General features: G+C 50.0%; 1 protein-coding gene across 6 annotated transcripts in view; it reads right to left on the reverse strand.

Annotated features, from left to right (window-relative positions):
- Window positions 1-10,233, reverse strand: part of TIAM2 (TIAM Rac1 associated GEF 2) — a 181,633-nt gene that overhangs the window by 13,289 nt on the left and 158,111 nt on the right. For all 6 annotated transcript variants that reach the window (XM_006139979.2, XM_027769783.1, XM_006139977.2 and 3 more), the window contains 4 exons: window positions 3,762-3,941; window positions 1,304-1,372; window positions 912-1,037; window positions 48-156 (listed from right to left, as the gene is read on the reverse strand). In XM_006139979.2, the coding sequence (XP_006140041.1) occupies window positions 48-156; window positions 912-1,037; window positions 1,304-1,372; window positions 3,762-3,941 (484 nt within the window). The remainder of the gene's footprint in view (window positions 1-47; window positions 157-911; window positions 1,038-1,303; window positions 1,373-3,761; window positions 3,942-10,233) is intronic.

Here is a 10,233-nt window from a genome sequence, read left to right on the forward strand (position 1 = left end):
AGTTAGCAATACAAAAGGTATAGCTATGAAAGGTACGAGCAACTTACCTCTCTCTAGAACCTTCTGTACTTTAATATGGTTGGCACAGAACCCGCTGTACAGTTTAAAGTGGTCCGCGTAATAAAGGAAGGAGCCTCCGAGGGAGAACAGTAATTTCTAGAGGGAGAGGAAAAAGCCAGATCAAGCAGGATGCAACCAAGCTGGTGGGGACCTGGGTCTGCCTGCCCAAGGCAGCACTCCTGCCTCAGTGACGTCACTGACGGGAGTACGCCCAGGACTACACCGCTCACGCCGGGCATGGAGGACTGCCCATATTCCCCAAGCCGATCTTTAGCTCGATTGAGAAGTTTCCGGCAGCAGAGCTACTAGCTCGTGTGCAATCAAAGGATGAAGACTGTTCTCTGAAAATGTGCCTGACAAGATGGGCTATAAAGGACCTGAGAAGTCAACAAAGCCCACTCTCCATTACGCAGGACAAATCGTGCTCCTTCCTGGTCCCCCTTCCTACGCCTTCTGCCTTGTCTTCCCTGTGGGCTCCACGGCAGCCCCGGCTGTTACAGATGCTTCCTAAGGGAAGGCTCGAGCAGAGCAGTTTGGAACCTGCACTCTTCAGCCGGTTCACGTGAACACAGATGAAGAATGAGACGGGTGAGGAGTCCCTGCGTCAGGAGACATCACCGGCATTCAGTGATGTGAGGGGCCGGCATGTGTGTCGGCACCAGCCAGGCCGACTCCGCAGAGGGGGGCTGCCGACTGCTGACGACCAGAGCACTTACTGAGAGGAAATGAAGCCTCCTTTGCCCCCAGAATGCACCAGAAACGCTAAAGTACCTTACGACAGATCCTTCTCCAAGGGTGAATTCTACATTATACCCACCTGTTGTGCTTTAAGCTAAGTCTAAAATACTTACTCTAAATTGCGAGGGGGTTTCCAGGATGTTAAAGTCAGATGATGCTGAAATCCCATCCTCCAGAGTCTCCAGAAACACCTTCTGAAACTCAAGCATCTCTGGCAAACTTCCGAAGAGTGACTCCATCTATGTGAAGAGCAGGATTCAAGAAATGGGTGTCAGCCATGAGGTCAGAAAAAACTGATTACTTGTCTAACTTTAAAACTCATGTACTGAAAAGCTGTTTCTGGCCACACCTCTGTCTACTACAGAAGAGCGTAACTATCCTGCCTCGGCAAATGCCTGCCCCGGTGCCACAGAACTGCCTTGGAGGCGGCCAAGCACGGACTCCTGGTAAGTTTGCGAAGGGCCAAGGGAGGGCAGTGGGCAGAAAGAAGGCGGTTAAGCTGTACCTCATCTTGGGTAAGAAAGGTCTCATTCTGAAGTGGCTCCAAGTATAATTCAAAGAGGCAGCTCAGATCCTGAAAGGCAGAAGACAGTTCCGTTAATGCTAAGTTTCCCTAATACTCAAGACATTTCAGCAACCCGGGCAGCAGCTTCAAAGACGCCCATTAGGAATGAGGAAGTTTATGGTGGCTTGAAATCACTGACCCCGAAAGTGCTTATTATTGCTTACTTAACCCAAACAGGTTAATACCACAGTCCTATCAACAGCAGATCCACATGTTCGTGAAAAGCTGGCTCACCTGCCCCACTTAGTTAAGCCTCTAGCAGAGACAGGCTCACCCTTTAGACCGCTCAGCAGGAGCACTCATTCCCCGCAGAGACGTGGTCTGTCTAGAGACTGGTAACGGGTGGGGCCTCAGCGACCGTGGTTTCTCTGGGGCAGGGAGCACAGTGATAGCTCCAGAACAGAGCTGGGCAGGAAAGACATGATCTGCGGAGGTCGTCAACTTTGGGGTTGGAGTATTAAGCAGAATTTCAAACTCTCATATTCAAATGCCAAGAAAGCATTCTCCAAGATTAACAGCCAGGATGCTCCAAATCTAAGCCATGTCCGGGCCTCTAGCAATCAGGGCTCCGGCGGTGCAGCATGGTGGGAGAGACTGCATTGCGGAAACCTGCTGCAGTGAGTTCTTTTTTAATCATTTGAAGCCAGGATCAAGATACAATTGAGTGATAAAAAGGATTTCTCTTTCATTTTCCATTTATTCTGAAGAACCTGGACTCCCTCATTTGCGAGGGAGCAATCTAGGACCCCGAGAGCTCTGTCAAGTCCCAAATCTCCCAGAACCTTAGTGGGTTCTGAGAGCAAGGTCGGGCCTGAGATGCTGGTGGTGGTTTCAGTGAGAACCGCCCCGGCCTCCCCTCCCTCCCACGTGCCACAGCAGACTGCTGGTGAAGGGAGATGCGAGAAGTTACTGAATCATCGCGGGAACACGCGAATGTGGGAAATTTCAAGGAACGTGCAGGGACCCGGGTTAGATGAAAGCATGGCAAGTAAAATTCTGTGTTAAGTGTCAGCAACAGAAAGAAATATGAAAGTAGCAGGGCTGTGTGTGGGGACGACAGGAGGCACCGGGTGCTGTTATTCTGTCACACGGGGTGGAGTGAGGGCGGGGGCGCAGCCATTCCTGGTCCGGCTGACGCTGCTCAGAGGACTTACTGCACCGCAAGCGCAGGTCCCGCTGAGCTGGGGCAAAGGGCTGCAGCACCTGGCCTAGGAAAACAGAGGTTTCTTGCTTGCAGGGAGAAGGGAAAGTCCGCCTTCGTCTCCCTCAACATCCACGTGAGAACCAGCGTCGCACTGGCGTGATGCCCCGGGCGCAGCGTGGTGATCATAACAGTGACAACAAAGGGGGACTCAGATGCTACGCCCAGGCCTGCCCTTGACTCTGCGGGGAGCGCCCCATGGCTATTCTCAAGGCAGCAGAGTGCGGAAGCCTCAGGCATACACAGCCCACCGTGCGTGGGAGAAGGTCACTGAGTACATTCAGAAAGCGAGGCTGAACTTCCGGGAGGGCCGGTTCCTCTCCCCATGTTAGAGGCAGGACAAGATACAATGGAATTAAATTGTCACCTCTCTAACTTTTCTTTCCCTCTTGATGAAACTGAAAGGCTCTGGGAAGCTCTCCTGGGCTACCTGTGAGTAAGGCCTTTGGTAAAGTCATTGGAAACAGTGCCGTTAATGATCGGAAGCCCGGGTTTGCCTTGCGGAGAAAGACAGGAGTAGCCACGTGGGTGTGCACCAAGGCCCACAGCTGGGAGGCCCTGGGAGAACAAGGGACCCACAGTGGAGGGACTGTCCAGGCCACATAGCCAGCCAGAGGCGAAGCCAGCCTGGATCCCCCGCCAGTCCCGCTGCCCCCAGATCTGACACGCAAGGGGAGCTCAAAGCAGCTCCCTGGCTTCAGCAAGCACTCAATGCAGAACTCCCTGATTTTTATAAAACTTTCCTCAAGGCACTAACTGGAGGCCGAGGAGCTGATAAATGAGTTCTTTGGGTTCTCAAGGTACTCAGCAGCCGCCCCCTGTAGCAGTGTGAGAGAGTTCCTAGTGACCACCAGCCGCCTGGCCCATGTCAGCTGTCACATGTACAAATGTTCCCCTGGTTCCTCATCACCTGGCATGGTCTCTTGTCCCCTCACTAAACCCATACAGACTCCCTCCGCACAGACTGCAAACGCCAGACGAGAACATCTGTTTCCATAGTGAAAGCTACCTTGGTAACAAAAGGAGCAGAAAATCTCATTTTCCCCAAGTCTTCTTCCCTGCCACCCTTCCCATCCTGCCCCTGCAGAATTCAGTGCTCAAGAAGCAGACGTCTAGCTGGTGAGTGGCTGGTGCTCCGCCCTGGGGACTTAGGACATGACCCACCAAGAGGAAAGGGCACCCAGCACTCCCCATTACCTTCACATAAGACTTCTCTGTGTCCACGAGCTCCTGGATGACTTTTCGGAGGCGGTCTGCGTCGGAGAGGTGGCGGGCCAGCGGCCTCAGGGGGGCATCCTGACTTTCCCTCGGTCCCTCCATGCTGTTGGCCTGGGTGTCGTTAAAACTCCTACACAGCGCAGCAATCTGCTCAGCACTCTGCAGATGACAAGAGGAGGGAGATGGAGCACAGGACATGCCCCATGGGACACTGCGGCTATGTGTGAGAGCCCCACACTCTGCCAGGACTCGGCCGGGCCCTGTGCCTGGGGCACAGGGTTTCCTTCACCTCCAGTCAGCCTGGTCATCATCCAGAACCCAGGAGGGAAGATGAAGGCTTGCGCTCCGGCTGGGTATTTACCCCTGGCACCCGTCTTCAGAACGGCTATCGGGTGCTGTGTGAGTCCTGAGCTGAGGGAGTCCCAGCCTGGGCCAACCTCGCAATAAGCCAAGCAGAGATGGCTTGCTATGGGGCATGATGAGGCGGCAGCCCCATTTGGCACACCCTGTCCCTGCTCAGCTGCCTAGCCGAGCTTTCCATCTCCCATGAAACACCAGTCGTGTGAGATCCAGCCATGTGCACACAGTAGCACCTGCCTGTGCTCGGCCATGACAGCCCGCGTGTCCTCAGGGAGCCATCCAGCTCCACAGTCCTGGGCCAGGCAGCAGGGTGAAAAAGCAGAGCTGGTGTGTATGTGAGGGATGGAGCAGAGACGGAGATCGAAGGAAAATAAGGTCCCTCCTGCTGAGAGGTTCAGAGCCCAGCAGAGGGAGGCACAGGCAGGGCCAATGCCCAGAGGACGGGCTAGGTCTGGGCAGAGAGGGGCCATGGCCAGAGCCAGGGAGCAGGGCCAGGACAGGTGACAGCAGCCCCTTGTCCCTGGTCTCACTTTCTGCAGTCTCAGTTACCCACAGTCAACCAGTCTGAAAACAGGCAAGTACGTACGATATTGAGAGAAAGACCATGTTCATGGAAATTTTATTATAGCACATTGTTATAATTATTTGGTTCTAAGTTACTGCTAACCTCTTACTGTACCTAATCTGTAAATGAAACTTTGTCATGGCATGTATGTATAGGAAAGAACACAGTATATATAATAGAGAACTTCAAAAAGTTCATAGAAAAATAGAATTAAAGTACAAGTTCATTTTGGTCAAAAAAATTTAAATCCATGTATGTTTCATAATATGCATATTCTATGAACTTCTATAGTGTTTCATAATATGCGTATTCTATGAACTTCTTGAAGTAGAGGGCCCAGTTCTCTACATGATTTCGGTCACCCATGGAGGGTCTTGGCGTATAATCTCCATGGGTAAGCAGAGACAGCAGACCCATTCCAGGTGGCAGGAACAGGCTCACGCAAGTTCACAGACAAGGAGGAACAGGAAGGCCCGGGAAGACTGGCAGCTTTTGACAGAAGCTCTATTTGGATTTGTGCACACTGTGACGACATTTCTCCTGAAGAACGACTGTGTACTCTTGCCTTAGCCAGGGGGTTTACAGTGTCTTTTCCCATGTGCCTCCACCATTGCCAGAACTTCCTCAGATGTCTATTTCTCTCCCTCCATTCCGCCCACACACACCTTTCTGTACCCACCTTACCACCTGCTGTCTGCAAGCCCATCAAGGGCAGGGCCATGTCTGTGATAGCGCCCCAATGGCCAACCCAGGCTGGTGCGCAGTGAGTGTTCAATTAACTGCTCAATTCAGTATTGAAATCATTACTGAATAACAAGGCAGTTTAGTCCCTATAACAATTACTAATCACCATCAAAATTTGGCAAATTCCTCTCTTGCAACTAAAACACCCTTTCTATAGTGAAAATGTCTCATGCTTGAACTTTCTATCTCTGTCTGGATTCAAAAGCTGAATTTATCAGAAGCACCTCTCCTTTTTCCTCTCCCCTAAGCTTTTGTACTTATCTCTTTCATGAGAGAGAAATGAATGTCCCCAAAATATCTCACACAGTGATCTTCCCCCAGCCTTCCCAACCAGCCATGGCATGTACCGGTCAACCCAGCAACCAAGCCCAGTCTTCAGACGGCTTCCGGCACTGCAGACACTACTGCCATGCTTCTGCAGCGGGGCCGGACGGCCAGTTCGTTTCCTCTGCTTGGGTATTGCAGAACAACTTACACCAACAAGCATGGGGTCGAGCTTGGTGGCCTGGTTTACACAAGCTCTCATTTGACACACTGAAGCACCCTAAAGAAGCACCAGGCCAGCCTCGCTCGCCCTTTCTCTGGTCTATTCCCACTCCCAACCTGTAAGTTTCTTCCCATGACAGAAACAGACAGTCCACATGGACGCTCAATACAGATCTGGCTGGCCTTTCAGTTCAATGCAAAGGATGCCAGCAGAGGCCCTGCTCTGTCTCTAAACAAGTGGAAGATGGTTCCTACAGAGAGAGAGAGGCTGGAAACATCAAAGCAGCCCAAGGCAGTCGGGACACCGGTATGACACAAAAGAAATGGAATATACAGTTAATGATTAGAAATGCCTCCTTGGAATGGGTTGTCCAGAAAGGCTTCGGTGAAGAAGTTGGTTGCAGTGTTGTCCCAGAAGATGCGTTTCCACACGAGAGCCACAGAGTGCATCAGAGATGTACTGTGAAAACGAGCCCAGTAACGTACAGACCTAACTCACAGGGCAGGTGAAGCAAGGCCCTGACAGGTGTCTGCAATGAGAATTCCCAGACTGCTGGGTTCTTTAAACAGAATTACTTCTCTCTCGCTCTCTCATTGACAGAGGGCATGTGTGCTCACCAGAGAGAGACAGAGGACCCCCAATGGTGCATGGTCATGCTGCAATCCCATCTCCTCCCTTTCTCCATCCTGGTGGGACAGGGTCACACATGCATCTGTGCCTGGCCTGTTTTTCGAGGTGCCATGGCTGGCCTTTGGACCACAGCTGGCTGTATGAGATCTGGCTCTATTAGTCACTAGGCTATGAGGCCAACCCCAGAACTGCGTGTTTATTTTGACAGCGTGGGCGCAAAAGTCAAATCAGCTCATAAAGGGTGCCAAACCTCCAACTAGACACATAGGCACATGTAAAATAATTCACTTCCAAGCCTTCAAGCATATGTAAGTACTAATAGTTCTCCTTGAATCTACCTGATTTTATTTTTAACTGTGAATGCAAGCTTATATCTGATAATAACTGTCAAAAGACATTCCATTTCTGGGTAAAATTTCAAAGAGTAAGAAGACAGATGTGGATCTTAAAGCAACAATGAGAATGCAACCTATTTGTCAGAATGGCTCCTATCATGTTTATACCAAGCACATCTTATGATTTATTAGTGAAGGAGCTCTGACACTGTCAGTCACGCCCTAAGAGCCTAAGCCACCAGAATAGTGCAGCCAAAAATTGGCTCCCTCCTCCTGGTTATGAGCATCATGAAGGAACAAAACTAAACCAGCCAAATCCTGCCCTCCAACTTTCCAGCACACGTTGGCTCTGGCCACACTTGAGCTTTGTCTGGGGAGCTTTTAAAAACACCCATGCCTAGACCAACTGAATCAGAAACCCTGAGATGCCCATCATGACTATTTTTTTAAAAGCGTCTCACAATGGTAAGAGATACCTTAAATATGAACTGCTGGTCTACCACTGGTCAGCTGCGTTCTATGTGGGTTTCTGGAGATGTTGCTGGCTCAGTTGGGTCACCCTGTCCCCAGGGTCTGCAGTGAGGGGTGACCAGGCAAACGGGGTATGGACTGTGCTCCTGAGGCAGGAGGAAGTTGACAAAACCACTCCCATGACCCTGGCATTCTGAGGCTGGTCCTCTGAGTTAAAAAACCCTTGATAATCATCTCAGACCCCAATACGCACTCAGTTGAAATCTCTGTACGAAGGATTCACACCACAAAGTCAATGTTACTTTGCAATCCTGAAAACTAACAATTTCCAGGGCTGTAGAATCTATCTTAAGCTTGCTTATACTATATAAAATAAGATCTGACAAAATTTGCCATAAGTTAGATGGCATCTGGTGAGATTGCAGCTTTGCCTTGCTGGGATGTCAAAAATCACACCTAACAATGCAGTGTTAAAATAACAAAATTTTAAAAATAAAGTATCTTGCCATTTTGGAGAACCAGAATTCATCTGAAGAACACTTCTGGTAAGATTAACTTCTGAAAAGTGAGTGTTCACTGAGATTTTTCCATAGCAGATCTACCGTTTAAGGCACCACAATGAAGTGATCAGGTGCTACAAAGCCACCTTCCACACATTTAGCGGTTTAACTGCTGTCCACAGGAGGCTATGAGGATTACTTGGGCTCAGAAGGAGGCGGGGCCCCCACAAGAAGAAGAGTAATCGTCAGTGTGGTGTTTTCAACTGCATCAGAGTCACATAGGTGGCTGTATTTCAGCCCCTCCATTCTTAGTGATGGCTATAACCATGGAACAGTTAGAGATGGCTTTTGGGGTGTACCTGACAAGCCTGTCTAGGAAGGGGGCCATGGGGTTAGGTCATCTACATGCACACATGATGCGAGGGGGGAGCAACACAGATCAGACTCTGAAGACCTGAGTTCCTTCACCGGCTCTGTCCCTGGTCCTGGACACCATCCTGGCAGGCCTCATTCCTGAGTGCCAGCGTCCCTATTAATGACAGGCAGCAGTGGTACCTGTACCACTAAGTGACCCCCAGACCGCTGTGGAATTTAAGGAGAAACAGGACCTTGTCGTTGTTGGGCACCTGCTCTACACCAAGCCCCAAGAGGTGTTCTCATAGAACTCACGGTGTTTCATCTTTGCCATGACTTGCTGAGGCTCTCCGGCTACAGAGGGAAGTGGCTTTGCAGAACCCCTCTCCCCTGCAGCTGCCCATTCAGTGCCGGCTACCCTGGGTGTGCACCAGAGCAAGGGCAAAGCAGGCTGCTGCATCCACTGCCCCTGCCCACTGCGTGATCAATCGGGGCTCTGCTAGCCTGGTGTGTCCAGCAAAGCAGGCCCTGCCTGTGGACACCCTCTATGACTAAAGGGGCAAGCACAGGTCCCACACGCCTGCTAACAACTGAGGAGTTGTCAGGCCCATCCTGCTGACTCACCAGGAATGCTACTGTAAAGCAAAAGATTCAATCACAGGGTTGTGTGCAGGGAGACTCAGGAGTCTGGCAGCGGGTGAGTGTGCAGGACAGGAACACTACACTGGGCCGCAAACTGGCCTTGTTTGTAGCAATCGGTGCTGAGAACTTGGGTTCTTCATAGGCCTCACCTTCTAGTAGAGGGCATGATGGGGCCAGCAGGTGGCGTGGTGGTTGAGGTGCTGGACTCCCACATGGCCAACCGCAGCAGCTCAAGTCCCAGACCTGGCAGCTTTCTCTCCCTCTCTCTGGTGAGCACACATGCCCTATAGTAAATTGTAAAATAATAATAATAAATAAAATTAAATAATTCTTAAAAAATGCTTAAAATAGAGGGCACAAAACAAATATTTTCCTTATTGATTCATAAAAAGATGCAATGATAACATATTTTTCCTTAAACTATGCTGTCTAGAAAAGCAGTGATATTGACCAGAGAAAAATATTTCAGGTTTCTAAGGTTACACTAAGGTTGATTCCTGCTTGGAAATAATTGCATCTTATTTATACAAGAACGGCACTCGCTCAGGAACTCTGACTTCACAGATATATAAGCAGACTTGTTTTTGTTTCTGTTCTAACATATACTTAAGGATACCTGCCATATCCTGTAAAGGCTGAAATGTATCTATTTTCAAGGAGCCCCTACAGCCATTTCTAGGGCGTGCAGTAAAACTGCTTCCGAGGATCGGACGCCTTGCCCAGACCTTCTCTGGAGGCAGGCAGAGGCAGTCTCCTCCAGCCAGGTGCAGAGTCACTCGCTCAGCAACCCTTCTGACTAGATCCCACATAACACTTCTCATCAGAAGAAGCCCACAACAGCCTCCCCTGGACCCGAATTTGAAAAATCCTTCGTGATGACAGTAACATGAATACTGATTTTGCTTGCATTGGAAGCATGACTGAAAGAAGCTTTTCGATGTCCTGGTAGGTTTTGGAGCCCCAAAATAAGACCACTAGGGGATAAGCACATCACATTATCCAGAACTATTTTGAGATGACGACCTGACTGAGACTGTAGCTGCCGCGTGACGCAGCAGTGCTGAGCAGGGCCAGCAGCTGGTGGAGGTGAGCTCCACTTCGGCCTTCTCTACTCAGCCTGCACCCTCCAGCTCCAGGCCCTGCCAGCTCCTTTGGCTAAGGCATCTGTGGGTAGTACTTGGACTCAAAAAAACATGTACAGCCTAAGGAAAAAGGTTTCAAAGTGTTGCATAATTTGAGCTGATATTTTATACAGAAACACTTAAAATGACAACATTTGCAATGAGTGTTGCTTTTGAATTCTTAGAGGAAAAGGCAGGTAACCCTGGAGGAAAATCAGTGATTGACTTAACCAACACAGAGA

Source organism: Tupaia chinensis, unplaced genomic scaffold, assembly GCF_000334495.1.
Source record: "Tupaia chinensis unplaced genomic scaffold, TupChi_1.0 Scaffold000014_1, whole genome shotgun sequence".
NCBI lineage: Eukaryota > Metazoa > Chordata > Mammalia > Scandentia > Tupaiidae > Tupaia > Tupaia belangeri.